The 24,011-nt window shown below is 40.0% G+C and overlaps 1 protein-coding gene across 11 annotated transcripts in view; it reads left to right on the forward strand.

The window, feature by feature from the left end:
• Positions 1 to 24,011, forward strand: part of PARG (poly(ADP-ribose) glycohydrolase) — a 130,380-nt gene that overhangs the window by 100,770 nt on the left and 5,599 nt on the right. For 6 of the 11 annotated variants that reach the window (XM_030568604.1, XM_030568600.1, XM_030568596.1 and 3 more), the window contains exons 13-16: positions 1,240 to 1,387; positions 12,709 to 12,787; positions 13,617 to 13,725; positions 18,665 to 18,770. In XM_030568604.1, coding sequence (XP_030424464.1) covers positions 1,240 to 1,387; positions 12,709 to 12,787; positions 13,617 to 13,725; positions 18,665 to 18,770 — 442 coding nt within the window. Of the gene's footprint in view, positions 1 to 1,239; positions 1,388 to 6,564; positions 6,662 to 8,472; positions 8,672 to 12,708; positions 12,789 to 13,616; positions 13,726 to 14,301; positions 14,420 to 18,664; positions 18,771 to 24,011 lie in introns of those variants that run through there. The other 5 variants (XM_030568602.1, XR_004001188.1, XR_004001189.1 and 2 more) reach the window with 5 other exon arrangements.

Genomic DNA, 24,011 nt, shown 5'->3' on the forward strand with positions numbered 1-24,011 from the left:
TGTTTTTGTTTATCTTTCTGTTTAGTTTAAACTGAATTAGCTCATGATTGCTCGAACCAAGGTTGTCCCTTACAACCAGTTCTTCATGAGATCCTCACTACTCACCAATATTAATCTAAAATGGTATCACCTCTTGTTTGTTTGGTGACTGTTTGGTGGATAAATCTGTTGGCTGTCACGTCCAGGAGAATCTGAACCCTACCATTATTATAACATTTGTTCTCCAATCTATATCTGGGAAATTAAAGTCTCCCATAATCTCACAATTCCCAGTAATATTTTTTTCATTAAAAATATTAACAATGTCTCTATCCATATCCCCATCAAATCCTGAGAGGTCCATAGCATATCCCAAGCACAAACCCAGAACTTCTGGAACCTTTTTCCCCAAAGTGCTTTTGATCCAAATAGATTCTCTTTTATCTGTTCCATCACTTCTAATTTTTTTACAGTCTACCTCATGATTTATGTACAGTTGTTAGTCCACCACCTTTATTTCTGTGGATGGAAGCTTTTTTAAAGTGGAATACATGCTACTCCTGCAAAAAAAACAAGAGCTTAAAGCTTATCTATTTCAAACAGTATGTCAGTCTGTTTTGAACAAAAAGTCTCATCCCATTCAGGTGTCCTCAGCTATAGTTCACAGTGAATCTCAGTAGGCAGAGAACTGCTGGTACAGTTGCATTACCAATCTATAAATGGTTTAGGACATGCAGCTGATGGTCAAATGTTTAATAAAGTGTATTTTTTCTAACTCCTGTAAAATATAGAATGGGAAAATTGTAAAGGGATGTAAAAATGGAAACAACAACTATCTTGTACTCCAATAAATGTTTGGAAAGAAAGTGTTCCTTTTAAGGATCTTGGACTGAGAGCATTTTGTCAAATAATAAACCCCCACCCCTCATGATCTACTTATTGCTTTCTGCTTCTTAGATGAAGAAGGTAACGGGGGGAGCAACAACCTCTTTCCTGTCAGCCAGCTGGACAAGCCACCTTTGCAATTAAACAGGGGCAACTCACTTTCTTTGTCAAGCCGAACAGAGGTCCCCACCACTTAATATGCGGTGAGGGCATGGTGGCTCAGTCATGCTAGTTGCATTTCTAAATGCAAGTGGCCAAACAAAACAAAGGCTGAACAGAAAGATGAATCTCACGCCACATTTATTTACCTTATTAAAGAAAGGATGTAAAGATGTTTGCCTATTCTGTAATCATCTAGGACATTTTTTCTACCAGGTTGATTTTGCAAATCGTTTTGTTGGAGGTGGTGTCACTAGTGCAGGACTGGTACAAGAAGAAATTCGTTTTTTAATCAATCCAGAGCTGATAGTATCTCGGCTCATCACTGAAGTCCTGGACCACAATGAATGTCTTATTATCACAGGTTAGTCTTTGTTAACTCTGTGCAGAAAGTTTCAAATACATATCTTCCCATTATATATGGAATCAGTGTGGTGCCAAGAGATTTCAATTGACCTCTCCAACATCATAGAAGCTCAAGCACTGTCAGCAGTCATATACATACCCTGATTTATTCATGCCATTTTTCTCTTAGATCACAAATTTTAAATGTCCTGCGTATCTATCTCCTAGTCTTCACACTCATTGTAATGCTGTTTGTTGATATTTTTCTTTGTGCACAGTTCTCAAATGAGTAATTATTGTGATAAGAGATTAATGGTCTAATTATGTTCCAGTGTGAGTTTATGCTAAAAATCCCTCTGACTTCAAATAACTCAGGAACAGGCTTTGTAGTAAAAGCAAACTTCTTTTGAATCTAATGGTCTGATTGTAAATTCCTCTTAGGGTCTGCTGTGACTGTGGGTTTCTTGAACTAAAATACTAAGATTTGATATTGAAGTTAATAGTTATGAAGGTTATTGGAGATGTCTACCCCGCACAGTTATGTACAGTATATTCACTGTGCTCACAAAGTTCCGTCTTAGTAAGTCGCGAGCCCAGTGTAAAACTTGAAATGGCTTCTTTTGGAGGTAGTCTCTTTTTTTGTTATGTTAATATTGTGGTCAAGAATAGAGTGGCTCTTATCAGGATGGTTTCATTATTAGCATATCTAGGAGATCCATAGGATTCAACGCGTGAGTCAACAGTGTGCCCTTGTTGCCAAGAAGGCTAACGGCATTTTGGGCTATATAAGTAGGAGCATTGCCAGCAGATCAAGGGATGTGATCATTCCCCTCTATTTGGCATTGGTGAGGCCTCATCTGGATTACTGTGTCCAGTTTTGGGCACCACACTACAAGAAGGATATGGAAAAATTGGATAGAGTCCAGCAGAGGGCAACAAAAATGATTAGGGGGCTGGAGCACATGACTTATGAGAAGGGGCTGAGGGAAATCGTATTATTTAGTCTGCAGAAAAGAAGAATGAGGGGGGATTTAATAAGTGCTTTCATCTACCTGAAAGAGGGTTTCAAAGAGGATGGATCTAGACTGTTCTCAGTGGTACCAGATGACAGAGTACTGGTCTTAAGTTGCAGTGGGGGAGGTTTAGGTTGGATATTAAGAAAAAATTTTTCACTAGGAGGGTGGTGAAGCACTGGAATGGGTTACCTAGGGAGGTGGTGGAATCTCCTTCCTTAGAAATTTTCAAGGTCAGGCTTGACAAAGCCCTGGCTGAGATGATTTAGTTGGGGATTGGTCCTGCTTTGAGCAGGGGGTTGGACTAGATCAGGGGTCGCGAGGGTATGACATGGGGGGGTCGCAAGCTGTCAGTCTCCACCCCAAGCCCAACTTTGCATCCAGCATTTTTAATGCTTTTAAATATATAGAAAAGTGTTTTTAATTTATAAGGGGGATCGCACTCAGAGGATAACAATGTGAGGGGGGTCACCAGTACAAAAATTGGAGACCCACTGGACTAGATGACCTCTTGTATTCTATGATTAACTGATATGCAGATTGTTAACAACTTGTATGTTTTGCATATTAAGCCTTTATATTTTTTGTGAAATTGTGAAATTCATCCTGAAGGAGTCCAAAGCACTTCACTGCCTTTAAAAGCAGTCCACTCACTTCATCTGTCATTTGATGTGCTGCTACATCTGGGCTGGAAAATTACAGCTGTTTTAATGTTTGCAGAGTTGTTTTAATAGCACACAGCAATGTATGCAATAATTTAGGAAAAGGCTTTAAGAGTTAACTGTTTTTCTGTGAAGAACACAATATGAATATACAAACAGATCTAAAACTATACAGGAATATAGTTTCCCAAACATGTATTGGGCAAGATATCAGGGATAAAAGGAGAATATTTATACTTAAGTTATTAATTTAGGGTCTCGGCTCTTACTGAAGTCTGTGGAACGGCTCCCATTGACTTCACAGGGAGGTGGACCAGGCCTTAGACATGGTCTAAATATTATGGAGCTTTTATTATTACTGGTAGGAAAAACCAAACTAACTATAGCCTGCAATATTTTTCCCTATTTCTTTTTCTATGGCCTAATCTCAAATTTCTTCATCTGTCACTGTATGAGACAAAGAGCAGTGGAAACAAAATGAACTAATAGTTTGCAATGTTTTTGATTTTTTAAAAATTTGAATGTGGATTTGAAAATATTTCAGTTAGGTTTATATTTCAAGTTGAAGTTTAAAAATGGTACTATAGTGCATGTGTTTTTAAAAAAACACATTGTGTATTTCCAGAGAAAAAGGCCAGTATACATCATAGAATATTTTTGTGAATAAGCTACTAAAAAAATGGCCAACAGCAGGCTGACAAGAGAAATAAAACTCATTTATTACACACAGGTCTCTGGAGACTCCTAAACAGTCTCCACACTATTTTTAAGATTTAATTGAAGAGCACTGCAAAGAAGAGTCAGTAAGTAAAAGCCACAATCAGTCACCATTAGCAAATACTTCTATTTTGTCAAAAAACAGTTTTCCAATTCCTTCCTGGAATCAGCTACATTTAACCTGATTAAAGTGGGAGATTGAAAACTCAGGCCATGTCTACATCTAAAATTTTGCAGCGCTGGTTGTTACAGCTGTATTAGTACAGCTGTATAGGGCCAGCGCTGCAGAGTGTCCACACTTACAGCAACCAGCGCTGCAAGTGGTGTTAGATGTGGCCACACTGCAGCGCTGTTGGGCGGCTTCAAGGGGGGTTCCGGGACGAGAGAGCAAACCGGGAACGCCGCGGTTTGCTCTCTCGGTCCCGGAGCCAGCCAGCAAACCGCAGGGAAGGAGACCTGCTTGCTCGGGGTTCCGGGACCGAGAGAGCAAACCGGGAACGCCGCGGTTTGCTCTCTCGGTCCCGGAGCCAGCCAGCAAACCGCAGGGAAGGAGACCTGCTTGCTCGGGGTTCCGGGACCGAGAGAGCAAACCGGGAACGCCGCGGTTTGCTCTCTCGGTCCCGGAGCCACCCAGCAAACCGCAGGGAAGGAGACCTGCTTGCTCGGGGTTCCGGGACCGAGAGAGCAAACCGCGGCGAAGCTGGTCTCCTTTCCCGGTTTGCTCTCTCGGTCCCGGAACCCCGAGCAAGCAGGTCTCCTTCCCTGCGGTTTGCTGGGTGGCTCCGGGACCGAGAGAGCAAACCGCGGCGTTCCCGGTTTGCTCTCTCGGTCCCGGAACCCCGAGCAAGCAGGTCTCCTTCCCTGCGGTTTGCTGGCTGGCTCCGGGAACGCGAGAGCAAACCGCGGCGAAGCTGGTCTCCTTTCCCGGTTTGCTCTCTCGGTCCCGGAACCCCGAGCAAGCAGGTCTCCTTCCCTGCGGTTTGCTGGCTGGCTCCGGGACCGAGAGAGCAAACCGGGAAAGGAAACCAGCTTGATTACCAGAGGCTTCCTCCTTCCACGGAGGTCAAGAAAAGCGCTGGTAACTGTCTACATTGGATTACCAGCGCTGGATCACCAGCGCTGGATCCTCTACACCCGAGACAAAACGGGAGTACGGCCAGCGCTGCAAACAGGGAGTTGCAGCGCTGGTGGTGCCCTGCAGATGTGTACACCTTCAAAGTTGCAGCGCTGTAACTCCCTCACCAGCGCTGCAACTTTCTGATGTAGACAAGCCCTCAGTCTGAAGAAAGAAATTGGCTTATAGTCACCACAAAAAGAAGAAAAATCAATCAACACAAAGAGCAGAGCAGAACAAGGCAATCCAAGAAGTCCCTGTCAGACTGTTGATTTTGCAAGTTATTTAGACAGAATATGCTCAGGGTCTGCACAGTGCCTGGAATATGTTGTTTTGACGCTGTTTACAGAAATGTGCAGTCTGTTACACCTTTTAGAATTTGGAGTTTGCTGTTACTCATGTTAATACAGTTTCTAGCACCAAACCAGGATGGATTGCATCAGGTTTCTGAGCCCCAAAGAGTTGAAGGGAGGCGGAGCTGGGGCTTTGAGCTATGTGGGGTTTCCCGCAATAATGATGTGCTCAGTTGATGGCTTGAATAATCTGCATCACTAGAAAGGTAGACTGAGAGATCAGGAGTAGAAGATGAGTCTGTCGGGGATCTGGGGATGGGGAAGGAAGGTAGAATCTCTTTTGGGCAGAGAGGAAATCAAAGTTGGTGTGAGAGGTCTACAGTTTAATGGAACCCAGCTTCTCTTTAATTTTAATTCAGACCAGAGGTTAAACTGATTAAAAAAAAAAGTATCAGTTTATATTACATCTAAACACATATTTGATAAAACCCCTTGAAAGAATACTTAATGAAAGAATGTACTCATACAGAAGATAGTGTAGTACAATATCCATTTTTCACATTCTGTTGTACTCTGAAGCTTTGTTTTGTTACTCATTTTAAATTTGATTATCTTATATATAGTTGTGTCAGTAAGCAAATATCTTCAGGAATATAGGTCATGTGCCATAACACATTTGCTGTAAGGTGATATACGTTTCAGGTTCTCAGTCAAATACCTTGTGTTAGGCACTAACAAGGTTAAAGCACTGAATTACTTCCTCTCCACAAAGGGTTAGCTCTTCCAGGTTAAGGTTACTAAAAGAGATCGTAAAGAAAGAGTCCTCCCAAGAGAAGTCTACATCTCTGGATACAGTAAACAAAATTTTGGGGCAGCTCGCCATTCACCTTCAAAAATGCAAGCATTTGTTGCTAGGGTCAAACAAGCGTGACTTTTTCATTCAACCAGTATTCTCCCAATTTTTTTTTCAATCCACTTTACTTTATTATAGTGCCTTCTAATTAATATCTGTGATGTTCTGCTCCCTTAATGGAAATGGCCATTTCATCATCCTCATTTGATCCCTGGCTTTCTTCCATCCTAGTTCTTAGGCAAGTCTGCGCTGTATGCCACTATCTTCCTGATAAATTACATTTTTTCTATGATGCATCTTGACGCAGTGGCCTAATGGATGTAACTGTGCTACTCAAATTTGCAGAAGAGTCTGAGAAATTGGAAAGAAATTAAATTTGTTCTGATTGTGCAACATCTGGTTGAGATCATCACTGTAATGAATATGAAATTGGTCATGCAAACAAAGTAGTTCTTCAACACACAGAGAATTGTCTGCCTACAGAAATGTTAGAGAGAATGCTGGAGATTCCAGTGATATATTTCTACTGTATTTTCTTGTTTAGATTATATACCACGATTGCCGCTAACAGACTGGTTTCTACTCAGATTGTGAACAAGTCCTGATGCTCTGAATTCAGCCTTTTTACCATTTGAGACCAAGTATGTTCAACCAAAGTAAAAACAGGCTGCTTATTCTGCTGCTTTACTGGTTATGAGTGGTACTAACCTTCCTTCAGAGGGTATGATGTTCTATCCTCTTCTATTCAGACACTGTGGGAAAAAGAGGTGAGGCAGTGCCCTTTTCCTCCTCCCCTATAGCTCAGTAATTTAATTTACATGGCTAGATCCTAAGAATAGTAAGATCCTGAGTCCTTATGTTGTTTCTAGTAACATACACAGTTCTTTTTAGAGGCTCTAGCATATGGCAAGCAGAGTTTTCCTCGACTTCTGTAATTCATAGAAGTGCTAAAGAAGATATATTCTTTGCTACTTTAGTGTATCTGATTTTTCTCCTTTTAGAAGTACCACCCTCATCTTATTTTGTAGCTTGTCCTCTGAATCTTGGCACTCTGCCTACATGTTTTGTTTCTTTCGTTGCTCTCGTTCTCTTGGTTGTTTTCTGCTTTGTAAATGGCAAATTATCCTCCTGCATTTCTCTACTTATTGTTTTTCCCTAGTGTTCTGCAGTGTGCTATTGTGTATACTTTCATTTGAATTCAGATGTTGGAAATGCTAATCAATTAACCTGAAAAATAGGGCAGAAGGTAAAGTAGCCTCTGAAATTCTCCAGAAATGGTTGCAGATCAGATTCTTTTTCCAACCTCAGCTTGAAAGCCTGAGAGTCACAGGCAAGACTACAGCCTGTCAAGTACACCTCTACCCCGATATAACGCTGTCCTTGGGAGCTAAAAAATCTTACCGTGTTATAGGTGAAACTGCATTATATTGAACTTGCTTTGATCCACTTGAGTGTGCAGCCCCGCCCCCCTGAAGAACTGCTTTACCACTTTATAGCTGAATTCGTGTTATATCGGGGTCGTGTTACATTGGGGTAGAGGTGTAATAATTTTTGTCTATCTTTCCAGAGTTTCATTTATGAAAATCAATGGTTTTCATTAATGCTGGGTTTCTGGGACATGAGTTTAAGTTTTGTGTGATTTCTTTGAGCCTGTTGATGATTAGCTCATCTCTTCATACTTTGGTCATCAGAAGTTGAATTTTCATAAAAAGCAAATGAAAATGACCCTTTAAAAAACAAAACTAATACTTCTACACTCATTAAACCATATGGTATAGTTTCTAATTTCTGATAACCCAAGTGCTTTCCTTCTAACTGATATACCTGAAGGTAACATTTTCCTCTCAAAGTTGAAGGTTTCCCAGGCTATGCTGACAGAGAGCTGTCATCTCTCTTTTGCTTTTCTTGTTGTTTGCGCAGACATTTTTCCCAGGCATATGAATAAATATTAATTTTAAGCGAGTCAGGAACAGCCTGTATTGAAAGCTGATAGTCTGTATGTGTCAAAATAAGGTTTGTCTTTTATATTTAATACTTTATAAACTGTACACAATTATGTCTTTTCTATGTGCATTTGTGTGTATATGAATGACTGAATGCACTGTCCGTGCCAGTTTCACTTGCGTTTGTGACTCTTAACATTTTTAATGGTAAACGTACTCTTAGGATATGTCTACTCTTCAGTGTAAGTCTAGGGTTAGTGGGACTTGAGTTAGCTGACTTGTGGGAGAAACTCCTGGGCCTGAGCGTCTACACTGATTCTTAAATCTCAGCTAAGACTTTCTAACCCAGGCTTGAACCTGGGGCTCTGGCATCCACACTACAGTACGAACACCCGAGTCAAACCAATCATATCCCAGAGTCCCTAGTGTCCTCCTGAATTGTGACTTCTCTAGCCCTTTCACCATGATGCACTATGGGAAAACTTTACTTCCTGCCCTGCATGTTACAGGATGTTTGAACAGCCTACCAACACAGCCTGCTGAGGAATGATTTTGGTCTGTATGCTCCCAGCTAAGAGCCAGTAACATGGAGGAGGTACCTTCTGAAGAACTTCTCTTGCTTGCGCTTTCACTCATGTGTCAGGAAATGGGCAAAGCTTCCGTGAGGCACTTGTGGACTTTTTGACAGCGTTTTCTGACCCACCAAAGGTATCTGACTGATTCCATGATGAAGGAGGGGGAGTACCCTGACATGGCAGACTTGCACTCCCTTATGCTGCTCAATACACTCAATAGCTGCCGATGCCCCCTATATAGACTGCTGCTTCTAGCGCAGGGCCATAAGCACAGACTGTAGGGATCACATTGTCATGCAGACCTGGGATGACAAGCAGTGGGTCCAGAGCTTTCACATGAAGAAAGCAACATTCTTGGAGATTTGTGAGTGGCTTGTCCCCCTCCAGCATAAAGAGACATGAATGAGGTCACCCTGGCCAGTCCAGAAGCAGGTCTCTATAACTATCTGGAAGCTGGCTACCCCAGACTGCTCTAGATCTGCTTCCAACCATAGTTGACTGTGAGTAAAGTGGTGATGGTGGTTTCTGAGGCAATCAGGCATGTGGTTTACCCCAAGATGGCAGGCATTAAAGATATTCCTGAAGTAATTGCTCGCTTTGAGACTATTAGGTCTTCCTAACTGCGCCAGGGCCACTGATGAGACTCATGTACCCATTGTTTGTCCTCATCAAGGAGCACATCAGTACATAAACCAGAAAGGGGACTATTCCATTGTTATGCGGGCACTGGTGGACCACAGAAGCTGATTTATGAATGTCAATGTGGTTTTTCACCAATTGGGAGTCTATGTTGATGGACAGTCTGGGACACTATTTTCACCAAATGACATTGTCATAAATGGGGTTACTGTCCCCACCATTATTCTGGGGGACCTAACGCACCCTCTTTTTCCTTGGCTTATGAAACCATACCCTGATTTCAGAGGCCTTGGCAAAACAGTGTGCATCTGGCAGATTAAAATTCTGTTGGAGGTGTCTGCAGTGTCATCAGTACAGTCCTCATTACTGTGGCTTGCTGTGCTCTTCACAATCTTTGTGAAGCCAGAGGTGAGCCATTTCTCCCTGAATGGAGCTATGACAGCAAGGGGTCACTGAATCCATATACTCAGCCAGAAAGGGTGCCTTCCACAGCTGGAGCTGGAGGCACCCAGACGACAGAAGTCAGGGGTGCTTTGTGCTCCCACATTATGGACTCGCATGGCCCAATGGAAGAGAGGAGGTACTACCTCTAAGTGTGTGTTTGTGGGTGGGAAAGGGGCTAATTAATTTGAGGGGAGGGGTTCAGTGCTTGGCAGGATTCTGGGCTTGATTGCCATACAATGTACTTATGAATAGAACCCTGTGTGGATACAAAATTTGTATCTGAATCTGATCCGTGATTCACAAAAATGATCCGCAGATATCTGCATTCACGGAGGCGGATATCTGAGGATATAAAGCAGATATCTGCAGATATAAAATGTAGATCCGCATCCATCCATCTGCAGATATAAAGCAGATATCTGCGGATTTGCCGGGCTCTATTTATGTGGGGCTGTATGGATGGATCACAGTCTAGGTCAGGAGTGGGCAAACTACAGCCCGGGGGCCATATCTGGACTTCCAGATGTTTTAATCCGGCCCTCAAGCTCCCGCTGGGGAGTGGGATTGGGGGCTTGCCCCACTCCACGTGGCTCACGGAAGCAGCAGCATAACCCCCCTCTGGATCCTACACATAGGGGCAGCTAGGTGGATCCGGACGCTGCTCCCGCAGCTCCCATTGGCCGGGAACCACAACCAATGGGAGCTTCAGGGGTGGGGCCTGCTGATGGGGCAGTGCGCAGAGCCGCCTGGCTGCACCTTTGTGTATAAGATGGAGGGGGGACATGCCACTGCTTGAGGTAAGCGCCGCCCAGAGCCTGCACCCCTGACTCCCTTCCATGCATCGACACCCTGCCCAAGTCCTGATCCTCCTCCCACCTTCCGAACCACTCGGTCCCAGTCCAGAGCACCCTCCTGCACCCCTCACCCCTCATGCCCAGCTCCACCCCAGAGCCTGCACCCCCCCAGCCCCCAATTTCATGAGCATTCATGGCCCGCCATACAATTTTCATACCAGATGTGGCCCATGAGCCAAAATGTTTGCCCACCCCTGGTCTAGGTTCATATAAGGAAGTACTCAAGTGTGAATTGCTGTACCTAACTGCATAGAGGACTACAGTTTGTTTAGTAATCTCATTTTCTGTGGCTTTATTATATGGGGGCTAGTAATACTGGTTATTATAAAGGTTGCCTAACATTTACCATTAAAAGACCCAGTTCAATTGTTTATAACTTTGGCAAACTTTAACCATTCGGGCTGAAATTTTCCATGCTGGGTGTCTTTCTCAAGGCTGATTTTTTGAAAAAGTTTGGCCAAAAAGATTGTCATTTTAGAGAACATAGCCAGGAAAAAATGTTGTTTTGCACATATTCAAAAAAATTCTTGAGACCTTTTCTTGAAAGGCCGTAATACCCCCAAGGCTTTGGAGCAGGTATTTGAAGTTTGCAGAAGGTGTCTTGTCTGCTATCTGGACTGCTTATTTGCCTTCCCCCCAGATGAAATGAGCATGCTCCAGCTCCAGACTGCGGGTCTCAGAAGGACTTTTTCTGTAATTTGCTCCCAGTTGCTCTGAGCTGAGCTGGGGCCAGGCACCAGAACTGAGAGCAGGGAAACTCTCTCCTATGCTGTCAGTGACCCCCTGCTTGCAACCAGGCAGTGTGGAAGAGGAAGCCATTGAATGCTGGGAGCACTTTAATGTTACTACTGAAGATATGCCCTCAGAGTGCAAGTAGGGGTAAGGGCATAGCGGTAGTAGCAGTCAGTGGTCTCAGGTCCAAGATGAGACACATCCAGTGCAAGGCAGCCCTAGAACAGATGTATTGATTTTAAGGTATGCAGTCTGGATTCCCAAGGCTCCCATTGGGATGATGCAGCTCTGGCACAAGGCAATAATAACTGCTTCATTCTGGCCCTTACACCTTCATGCATTTTCTAGACTTTCTTTCAGAGAAATTTATGTTGCCCTGTGAAAAGGTATTACTGTCTAAGATCCCATTTTCCTCCTCTTACTGTGTTTCCTTCATTAGGGGTATCATTCCAGTCTTTCAGTGAATGGTGCTTAATACGTATGCTGAATAGTGGAGTATTTTATTGTCATTGTAATATGTATGCGAGTCAACTTGTTTCAGTGTCTATGTACCTGTGAACCTACTGCCCATGTAGGTCCTGGTCTAAATGAATTAATCATTCATGTCATGTTAAGGAGTTGAACTATATATTAATGGGTTCTAATATGATAAACCTTGTTTTTATATATAAGATAGGTATATATAAAAGAAAAGTTTGACATGGAATTTCTGACCTTTTGAACATTGTCAGATTGTTAAAATTCAGGAAAATATTCTTGCTGGTATGAAAGAACAGTTCACTATTCTGTGCCCATCACAGAAAAAAACGACAGATGATACAACCTTATTTTGGTCTTCTGTGTTGATCAAGCATGACAGCTCCCTTCCTCATAATAACGCTGTCAATGCATTACAGTAATGCTAACCAGACACTTTTCTCAGTCTTTTCTCTCTACTAAATTTTGCAAGCTAATTTTCTTTCCTTGTGTCTCAAACAAAAAAAACCCCTGTCGGTAAGGCATCTGATCTCTTTGTTAAATAGACATTTACCAGTAAAAACTTGAAGGAAAAATAGTTTATTGGAAAAATTCTGTTGGATTAACTCATGTCCTTCCATTCTTCCCCATTCTTCTCCCCCACCCCCCAAAAATTAACTTGCTACTCCCAAGATCTGCAACCTTAGCCATCAGCCTGGTGTCTTTCCTGTTGAATTTCACTCTGGACTGGGGAGGTTGAGAACTGCAGGTAGTTAAATATATGTTAGGACTTGTGGACACAGGTAAAAGAGACTTGCAGTTGTGACTGCCTGTGCTGGACACTTACTACCCCCTGTGGAAAAGAGACTCATGTTGATTACATAGGGTTCGGTTTGCCTCTTTATTTTCATATGTAGCTCCCATTAGTATTAACATAAGTTGCACATATATTCAGAGGAGTGAAGACTCCTTGGAGGGAGGTGATGTATTAAGAAGAGAAACAACTGCAAATTGCGTGTGTAACATGACAAATGCTTTATTTCAGGTACTGAGCAATACAGTGAATATACAGGCTATGCAGAAACATACCGATGGGCGAGAAGCCATGAAGATGATACCCCAAGGTAATGCATTCAGTGTGGAGTAGCTGAGAACATTTTTACCATTAAAGCTTGGCCTATATTTCTGAAAAAAGAGTAAGGAAACTCTCATGAATGTTGAACTGCGGCTCTCGGGGCACTTTTTAGCTTCTCTTTTACAGATTTGACCAATTGGGTTTTTAAAAACTGCTAGAAAGCATGTAGGTGCTTTGTTATAGATAAGACCCATATATTTTATGGCAGGGCAATTTACTGTTATAGTTTAAGGTAATAAACTAATTATTCATTAATTTAAAGCTGTTATGGTTCCAAAGAAAACCTTTCAAAGAGGAACCAAGTGCAAACTGTAACAGTATTGTCTTCCTTAGACTGTACAGTTTGCAACTAGTTCTGAGAGGCATAAACTGCATCAATTCAGAAAGGGTGCTAACTCTGAAATCTGATGAGTTTATTTTACAGTTTCACTGCTGAGCAGTACCTTGTTAGGTGCCAAAAGCCACAGCTACTTATGACTCCATTTTATATTCTCATAACTTCTACAGTGTAGTTACGAGTCTGCAGTACAAAAATATCTGTAACACATTAAAGGGCTTTTTTATGGCCTTCATCACCATGATATCAGTGCTTCACAGACATAATGAATGTGTTTTCACATCACTGTGAGGTAAGGTGGTGCTATTGTCTCCACCATGTTTGTGTTTCAGAACAGGTAATTGTAGCTTAGCTTACTGAAAGAGTTAACCTGCTAAATCAGTTATAAAGCTTTGAGCCACACTTCAGTTCTTGGAATTGTTTCTTTGACAATATATTATTGACTACACAAAATTTTGCTGTCCTCCTTTTCCCAATGTAGGGATGAATGGCAGAGGCGCTGCACTGAAATTGTTGCTATCGATGCATTTCACTTCAGACGTTTCCTTGATCAGTTTGTTCCTGAGAAAATTAGAAGAGAACTCAACAAGGCCAGTAACTTCTAAGGACCATTATTTACCGCCATTTCATTAATGTTGGAGTTATGATTTCCCATAGTTCTTGCAACATCAGCAACTCCTTTGAAGGGGACATCTTGTTTAATTACAGTATCGTTTCATAATAGGGTATCCATCATATTTTGCAATAGTAAGATTAAAGTTTAAGCATGCCAGATAGAATGTTTGTTGGTAAATGGTTTCTGTCTTGGCATACATTTTTTAATTTTCTAAATGGAAACTAATAGATCTGTCCAAATCTTTCCAATAACGTTTTTCAAAAATTCTAAGGCCAGAACTAAAAAGTTACCACTACCAATATTTCCTGCAATTTATATTTAAGATTGGTTAACTGTAATGAATTTAGTCTGCCCTATGATTTTAAAGAAACCAAAAAAAAGTACAGTACCTCATATTTTTATAGATTGATGGTTAACAATACTGATATTGTTTCCTTCTCTTTCCCCATCTCCCCCACCCCTGCCCGCAGTTTCTAATTCATGACCAGATTCTGGACTAATTTTTCCTCTTCTAAATGAGTATCCAACTTAAGTTTCTATTTTCAATCAGACACTGGAGAGGGAAGTCTCCTGCTTTATTATGGATCAGATCCTAGCCTCATCTAGAAAACAAGTAAACACTGAATTCTGATGATACTCTACATTCTTGGTATACTTTCCTGCTACAGGTATCTTTAGCTGCAACTTTTTTTTTTAAATAAACAAGACAGGTTTTTCATTAATTTCTATGCCTTGTAATTAATCTTTAGCAGGTGTACATATGTACTGTATAGGCCCTACTGTGAAAGGTACTGGGAAACCTTAGTTTCCATTTTACATTAGTGGGAATTGAAGCATTCAGCACCTTTCAGGATCAGATCCTATTGTGGATATGTAAGTCAATTCAAGCAAGTATAGGAAGCTTTTCATTAATCTTCCAACTGAAAAGGAAGTACCACTTTTAAGGTAATTTTTCCAAAACTGATGTACACCGATCAAGACTAATTTTAGTTTAAAAACCTGTTTTTCTTGTATAAAGTAACATACATCACATCATTCCATCACTGATGCTAATGAAATAAGCCCTGAAAAAGACAATAAATGAATTTAGTAAACTTCAGTGGCAGTTTAATTGGAAAACTAAATTGCCCTCCCCAATGCATTTGAGATCAGACTAAACTTATCAATCATATTGATAGATGCAAATCCTTTCATATATTAGGATAAATGCATTCATTTTCTTCAGTTTAGAACTCCTGTTAGGCAGCGGTAGTTCAACATGAACAGGTTAATCATATCTGAGGAAAATGCTAAGCCAACTGCTGAGTGAAATAGATTTTACATTCAATTAAGTAAGGTAAACTCAAATGTAAGGAGGAATTCTATACTAAATTATACTAGAAATCACCATGCCTTCTGAAGACAACATATTGCTGGAGTATACAGCAGTATTTGTCTACATTGGTTTTCAGTCAGTTTTATCTAAACCAAGAGAGTTAATATTTTGTGTGGTGTGGAAAAAAACAATGTGTTACAATTTCTTCATATCTAAAATGTATTATGATTTAATTAATTAGACCATTTATTTATTTAGGCCATCAAATACCTGTTTATACAAGAATGGCACCCCATCATAGGATAGGGATCAGTATCCATTAACTCCCACAGTTCTATTATACTTCTCTTCTGTTATTAAGCATTAAGAAGTAATTGAGAGAGACATGTAATAGAGTGGTTTTATTTTTTAAAAGGTTCCTATCTTATAATTTGGTACTGTATCTCCTTTTTAAGCTGCACTTATCTTGGTGGGACCAGATGTTAGTTGTCACTCAGTTTTCCCAAGAGGCAGTTTGTTGGGACTGACACCTACTCGTCGTGTTGGAATTATTAATATTATTTGAAATTAATATTAATATAGGAGATCACTAAACACTAATTCAGCCATAAATTTCTTTCTTAAGTCCAAAGGGCAGGTGGTATTTATACAATTGCTCAAAACATGCCTAACAGCGTAAAGATAAGCAGTCACTGCAGCCAGTACAGTAACAAATTATTCATAAGCATATGATCAGTATATTTAAAAACAGGTCAGACCCAGGGAAAACTCTTATCCTAGTGTGCTCCAGAATGATCAGGTAGGGTCTGACAAAGAATTTTCAGATTCATGGCTCTCTTTATACCCATCAGCTAACTTGCTAGCTGTAGCAAAAGCCCAGTTTGAAGCAATTTATCCTTGCTTTTTCCCTTCCTTTCTTGTATACTCCCATCTTCTTGCTTACCAGCAGAACAGTGGGAAGGTTTGTGCTCGTTTCTTTTGAAGAGAAAAGAAGGCAGTTTTTCTTTGACTTGCTACTGCAGCTTTTTATGAGTTATTTTTGAACCATACACCCTCCCTACACTACAACTACTACTACTACTAATTATTCTCACAGTCTGCCTTTATTTGCTGATTAGGGTCTTTTTCTGCTTACTAGCCAGAAACTATAAAGCAAATACATTATTTTTTAACCAAACTTAAGATAACTATAATATAACTGGCTGTACACCTGGTTTAATCCATCCCTGAAAAAACTGATTAATGTTGTCCAAGATCAGCTGTTTAGAATTCTAAGGCATCCACTGTGCCTGATTTCAATGTTAAGATTTGCAAATACACAATATAAGAAATGTAATAGTAAGATAGTACACAGGGCTACTGTATTATCATCATGATTCCCTTGAGAATAGTGCTAGTTAATAATAGTCTGTCCCTGGTGATACTTTATAGCTTAATTATCCAGATGCAACTTGATCTTTTTAAGTTCCAGCAGAGCATCACTTATCATTGTATAGAAATTCAAGATATTTTATGACCAAGACAGTTCCACTCTTATATTGGCTATAAGGATCATTGTGGAGCAATGAGAGGTACTCCAGGCACTCAGCTTGCTACTTCTGGAGCGCTTCAATCTGTTGTTAGCTAGGAGAGTGAGAGAGAATATAAAGACAGTTTCTATGTTCTCCATGTATTTTCTCTGTGTACTTCAAAAATACATGTCTCACTCCTTCCTGCAAATAAACAAACAAACACAGAAACAAAATGGCTGTCTTGTTCCAATACAAATCCAGTTCTTTCAGTGGGGGAGGTTTATTTTCCACACAGCTGTGTTATGGTTTGCTAGGTGCTGTCATTTTTCACAAACCTGCTCCAGTCATTGAGCACACCAATATTTCTGACTTGAGAGAGACTTTAAAAAGCCACATGCATCTGATGGAACAGGTAATTTGTGAACTGTTGTTTAAGCTCTCTGTTGTAAACTTTGAATAATGGTGTACTGCCAAATCATAACTAATATCTGTCAGAATTTACAGACTACTTGGGGGCGAAAAACCAGGTTTACTAATCTGTACTAGACAATGTGTTCAATACATTTTTGTACCTTTGTAAAAATTTCATGAAGAGATTTGCCCTTTTTCTCCCCTGGGTCTTTTGTAGGAGCATCTTTCTTTATCCAAGATTTGTGAGTGACTGTCAGGTTTTTCCCCTCCTTCCCTCACTTAATATTATATAAGACCTGTATTTTAAGATGGCTTTTGTATTTTATTCTCAGTTTCAGAGCTTTAAAGAACATGGAACAGATTAGTCCTGCTGTTGCATAGTGGTCTCATAATATTCCATGTGTGGATCAGTGATAGGCTTTTCAAGTTTTCACTTCACAAGCGATCTCAAAAATGCTTCATTACATTTAATTTAGTGCTGGGAAAATTTGTCTCCTTTTCTTTAAGGTCATTCGGTTTGCTTGGCTCAGATGAGTTTCTTTTGTCTTCAATTGCTATGGTAGCTGGCAAATCACAAGCTGGTCCTTTCTGGGTCATGGTCTCTAAATTCTGTTTGCTTAACTGGTGAGAAAAGATTTTACACCTTTATGAGAAACAATTAGGTGGTCAAAAGACCCAAACAAACAAACAACCTTAAAAAATAAAAAGGACAGATTTTGTTTTAACTTTACAGTACTGGTATATGAGAGAGGCACAGTAAGAAAGGATTCTACCATTTTAAACCTATAGCTAATCTAACCTGTAGTTTTGTGAAATCCAGAAATGAAATACTTCCTTATCCTTGAAAGGTGACAATTATGCAGGGCCTAGGGCAGCAGGAGTTGCATAGGATAAAGGGGATTATGCAGAAAAACTACAAATAACTGTGCTTGGATAGAAGCCCTCTGGAACCTGAATAATAGTTTGGGAGGTGGTACTCTTCCCTCTGAGTAGATATTGAACTGAAGCCCCAGTATGGTGTGTACTAGTACTGTACTGCTTTCAGATGAGACACAAAAACTAGGCCCTGACCACTATGGTAATTTAAAGAGACCGTGGCATTTTCCATACAAGTAGGGTTAATCCCAGTGTCTCAGCCACATTCAGTTTAAGAAATTATTTCCCATTTACCTATATAGGCCCTCCAGTTTCAACTGAGTACAAGTATCCTCTTTCTTTGCAAAACTGTAGCACAGTGTAGCTGTTTCGCTGGAAAGATTTCAAGTGGACCATGTGAGCTTTCAGTAAATACAGGGAACACATTACGTTTAAATATGTAAAGTGCCTTAGGATCTTATAGAATGAAAGACATTTGTTTTACAGATATTCTTGGAATTCTACCTAGGGCATGAGGGATTCCCTGCTCCTCCTCATTGCTGGGGAAATAACTAGAATTTTGTTTTCCTATCTGATTTTCACTTTAAATGTTTCCTTTGCCTATCATTGCTCATTTGCCAACAAACTAATGTGTTAACTTTCACTTTTAAGCCAGCCTGAAGATATATTGAATTTTAAGTTACCAGAAAACAGTAGAATAAAGATGCAGATTACTGTTATCTAACACTAAGCTTAAGAATATAGCATCAGAACTACTGTCAAAAACCTCCTCTGTTGATGTGCCTTTTGTCTGCCTGCAGGCATACTGTGGCTTCGCTCGACCTGCTGTTCCCCCTCAGCATCTTTCAGCAGTAGCCACAGGAAACTGGGGATGTGGTGCCTTTGGTGGCGATTCCAGGTTGAAAGGTAAATAATAACAATGCTTTAAGGACAGAATGAATCAAATTTCAGGTTGGAGTAAGCTTTCTATTTTAGGTTTAGAAGGAAATAAGTTTGTATTCCTCCCTCTTTAAAAGTCCCAAAAATTCAAATGCTTTTTCATAGCAAGGGCTGGAGTAGTACTAAAACCATCTATACTAATCCAAAAAGGAACATGATTGTTCTTCAATTCATGTATTTTGCACTTTTTAGTGGGAGGAGGGTGTAATTCTGTTTTGACAGGAAAGGTCAAATGGAATGAGCACGGGAATGAGAGCCAAGAATTTGAGTTTTAAATCGTTGCTGCCACTGGCACATTCTGTGGCTTTGGGCCAAACCTCTCTGGGCCAAACTTTGAGCCTGATCTTAAGTGGACCTTAATTTATGGGCCCACAAAGCTGTCTTAACTACCTAGTTGTACTCACAAATCAGGTACAGTGCTTAGATACATAAATGACCTAAAATGCAGGTGCAAATCATGTTGGTTGCAAAATAGTGCCTGCAGTTATTTGCAAGCACAGTTTGCAGCAACAGTTTGCCTCACCCTCCGTTTCTTCCATCTGTTACAAGTTATTCTCATTCTTTTCTTGGTTATCCAGTGTATGTTTGCACTGTTTTTTACAGGAAAAGCATTAGTGGCCCCTGCCTTAAGCGGGCTCCTAATCTGAGCAAAAGAGGGTTGATACCTTCCCATCTACCTGATGTGATGGTTAATGTCTGTATAGCACTCTGAAGATGTAAAATGTAAAGTATGATATTGGAGATTGTTGGCTGATAAGAATGAGTTGCATTCTAGGAGAACTTATGCCCCATTTTCTCCCCTACCACTTTGAGGGTACCAATTGCAGTGCAACGTATTTGACATCTTCAGAAAAAGACAGGAAACATAGCTTCCTTTGAAGCCTCTATAAATGCCTCCTGATGTCTGCCTTCCTACATGTATTCTTGGGACCTGAAGTCTCTTAAATTTCTCCTTCCTTGCAACCAAATCCCTCAATTTCTCTTGCCCTGTCCTTAATCAAGGCACTCAGCCTGTAGCAGACCCCAAAGTCCTGGATTAATTTGGGACTGCTTCCCACTTTGTGGGTACTAGTAAATCAAGCACTTGTTTGGATTCTGGATTAGTAAATCCCCAAATCTAGTTCTGCATAGTTATAATTTAACATAATTTAAATCTAAACAGAAATTGGCATATTTTGCTGCTTATTGTCAGGTGTTTGAGGTGAAAAAATATTTTCAAAAGTTAGCTTTATAACTATGGCTTAGTGATTATGTTAGAAACTAAATGTAAGCATCATGCTCTTCAGGCTGCCAGCTTCATTAGTTTTTTTTCCAAATGTGTGTTACTTAGTGAGAGCCTATTTTTCACTCCATGTTCATTGATTTCGTGACAACTGTTTTTTGTTTTCCATTAAGTAAAATAGATTATCAGGTTCAGGCCATCAATACAAAGAGCCAAATCTGCTGCAATCTGTGATCATCTTTGATGGACAGTTCAAGTTAGGGAGTTTTAATAAATGTTTTAATTTGAGTAAGAGCTCTTTTTAGCCTGAAATGCAATATCCCAATGTAATCCCAAAATGTATGGGTTTCTGCTAGAAATAATGATTGCTTGACTAAAGCATGATTGGACCAACAGTGGACATGAACTTTACAATTGATGGTCCTTCACTGAAAATACCTTTCTTCTAGTCATGCACAGGTCCAGCGTGGGGATGGCTAAGCAAGACTCCAGCAGATTTGTTGAGGAGAGAGGCATTACCTTTGGAAAAAAAAATTAAAATAAAATAAAATTCAGTGTTTTAGTTGATGCAAATTAGAGGACATTAGAGAGAGTGAGAGTATAAGGGCATGGCAGAATTATAACAAATTAAACAAATATAAATTATGTTATGAAGCATAAATAAGCTTTTCTTCAGTTACAGTATATGCACAGAAGTTTAATTTTATTTTGACTTTTGTTCACTAATGCTGTAGCCTGTTGATGTTAGAAAATGTTTATAACCTGATCTCCAGTAAGCAAAGTGCTATAATTATCTCTAGTCTGACAAGAGCCACTTTCTCTACCTATTGGTGGAATTTGCCTTACTTTCTGTATCCCTCTATGATTTTTCAGAGCTGAGATTCTCAATTTAGTACCACTTGAAAGCAAGTTTTGCTGCTGCTACTGTGTTGAGAATACAGATCAGAATATACACATGTATCCTCTAATCCCAGGGTTCTCAAACTTCATTGCACCGCGACCTCCTTCTGACAACAAAAATTACTTCACCACCCTCACAACCTCAGCCCGCCTAAGCCCCACTGCCCTGAGGGGGTGGGCAAAGCCTGAGCCCACCACTCCGAACGGGGTGGGGGGCGTGCAAAGCTGAAGCTCAAGGGTTTCAGCCCCAGGCAGGGGGCCTGCAACCTGAGTCCTGCCGCCCAGGGCTGAAGCCATCAGGCTTTGGCTTCAGCCCTGGGCCCCAGCAAGTCTAAGCCAGCCCTGGCAACCCCATTCAAAAGGAGTCATGACCTACTTGGGGTCCTGACCCAGGGTTTAAGAACCGCTGCTCTAATCTTACACTGTGCTTCCATCAGATATTATAAACTTTGGGGCTGATCCACTGAAATTGGTGAAAAGACATCAGTTAGAGTTGGTTGAGGCTCTAACCAGGGTTTGGCTGTGTCAGAATTGGGGAACAGCTAGATGATGCACAAGAGGTATTATGATTCAGTATGTGACTTTTTATTTTTCCCTGAGTTGGTGCTGATATGATACTTGAAAGGTTAAAACAAATTTTTTTTGAATAAAAAATGGGGCAAAACTAAGAACTTGACCAACTTCTGGTCATTTTAAAATCCCATGATTCTCTTGAGAATTGAAGTGGTAATTCCTGGCCAAATTCAGACTACATATTACATTCTGTTTTGAGATATGAATTCATTTTCACAGATGATTAAAAAGACAAAGTAGTCTTCATCTCCAAATGTTCTACCACAAGATTCTGCAGATGTTTCAGGACAACTTCGTTATTCTATATTTTTAAAAAAACAAAATAGTACATTTGTTCTAGAAGCCTTAATCACACTCCAGCATGATTGAGTGTCATGCATTAAAGAAAAGCTATTGTATTGAAACTATAGTCTGAATCAAGGTCACCGTGAATAACCTGAGAATGCAACAAACTGCAATATAAAGAGAGAAAATTATCCCGATTATAAATAGAGGAATGCTATGTTGGCTAAATAAGACTTTTTAAAGTAGATTTCAGCTTGTTTGTGACATTTTTCAGTGATCTTAAGCTGTGAGCATAGATATTTTGAATATGTAAAAGGTGAGCTTATCTGGCTGTGTACACATATGTGGTAATATCTGTCTGTCTATCAGCTAGAAATACAACTGAGCTACAAAGTTTGGATCTACATCTAAATCTTCACAAAGATTGGGGTGCTTGGAGGCAAAGTTTTGATTTGGATTAATTTCTACTTTGTATCAAATATGATCAGCCTGAGGTGGGGCAATAACTGATTTAAAGTTATCACAGAATTGGCTGTTCATAGAAATGCCCCTTTTTAGTCTCCTTCAAAAAATTCTGCTTTACTATTGTGAAGTAGGCTTTTTTTATCTTTCTGAACTGCACTGTTCAGTGTTGTTCCCATGTCCTCTACATTTCTTTGCACAAAAGCTGTTTGGCCTCTACACTCGGTTCTATAGTTCCATGAAGTAGATCTGCCCTTAATTCTGTAGATTCCTACTGGAACACTTTATCCAGGCCACCTTAGTTTTTTCTTTAGAAAAATCTAATAGAAAATCATAATCCTATATTGCAGTACTGCCGAAAGGTTTCACTTAGGTTTCATGGTTCCATTGTGCTAGTTTGGGGGGAATAATCTGAAGAGATGCTTCTTGTATAGAAAGGAATTCTTTCTGGATTGTTTTAAAATACTTAACCAGTTTTCCAGTATGTTCCAGTTAAAAGGAAAGAGCAAGGTCTGAGATAACTAAAATAAATGCTAAATGTTCAGTACCTTCAGAGTGTTATGAAAATGTATTTTAATGGGGTATGTTGTTTGTGATTACATGAGCTAAGGTACTTCTCAACTACCCAGATCACTGTTTTTATACAAAGTTCTCTAACCTGAAAAAATCTGTTCAAAAAAGTAAAGTGATAAACCAAAGGGAGGTTTTTTCCATTAGCTTCAAAGGACATTGGATCAGGCCCTAGCAGAGGTGAGAAGGGAAAGGGAAGGCTTGCATGGTGGGATTCTGACTGAGGCCACCGCTGTTTATCCCTCGCTTTCATGAGTGCCAAATTTACAGATTTTTAGCAATTAAAAGTAAAAACTCATGTGGAAAGCAATTTACTTCCCATGCTCCTAATGCAAGGTGCAGTTGCATAGTTCATTTGGCCTAAATGTGAAGATTCATTAGATTCAGTTCTCCTATGCAGGTTAGTTCATTAGGCCCTTTATAAAACAGAACTACTGAAGTGTTTTCAAATCCATAGGCTGTTGGTTTAGTATTATCCCCAATTTGAGATTGATCATGTATGTGATGAGTGTAATGAAAAATTTAGTTCTGGGTTTAAAAGTACCCTTTGATTAAAGAGCGTAGGATGTTAAATTTGTCTGTATTAAATAAAATGGGAAAGATTCTTCCTCCTAGCTGAACAATGAATACCTTACTAGTGTGCTTTAACCTGCCAGGTGTGAATGCAAGGATAATTCCCTATGTCATATTTTTGTTTAAAATAAAATTCTTCATTACCTTCCACCTGGTGAGCATGGAGTGGATAATATCCCTGACGGACATTGTAAATGGAAAGATTAGCATTCAGACAAGTATATGTCCAGAGAGAAGAAATAATGGTAACCCTCCATACATTCAGCAGTTGATAGAGATCCATCCTTTGGAACATTGTAGGCTGATTGAACTAAACATGTGATTAAATAATATGTAAAGTGCCTATCATGCTAAGTAAGGTTTCTTAACATGAATACTTACATAATTTTACTCTTTGGAAGGAAGTAGTCTCCCTGTTTTCCATATAAAGAATCCTGCTCTGATCTTCAGTTTCTGGTTGTATTTTGTTTTAAGTGGAATGATGCTTTCAGTTTTACAAAAAGTGGGCTTTAAGATCTTCAGATGAAGAATACTATATGGTGTGATTATTAGTTGTGAAAGCTCCCAACCTTAAATTTAGACCACAAATTACTCTACTTCTATAATAAATTGTCTTATCCTAT

The sequence above is a fragment of the Gopherus evgoodei genome, chromosome 7 (assembly GCF_007399415.2).
Source record: "Gopherus evgoodei ecotype Sinaloan lineage chromosome 7, rGopEvg1_v1.p, whole genome shotgun sequence".
NCBI lineage: Eukaryota > Metazoa > Chordata > Testudines > Testudinidae > Gopherus > Gopherus evgoodei.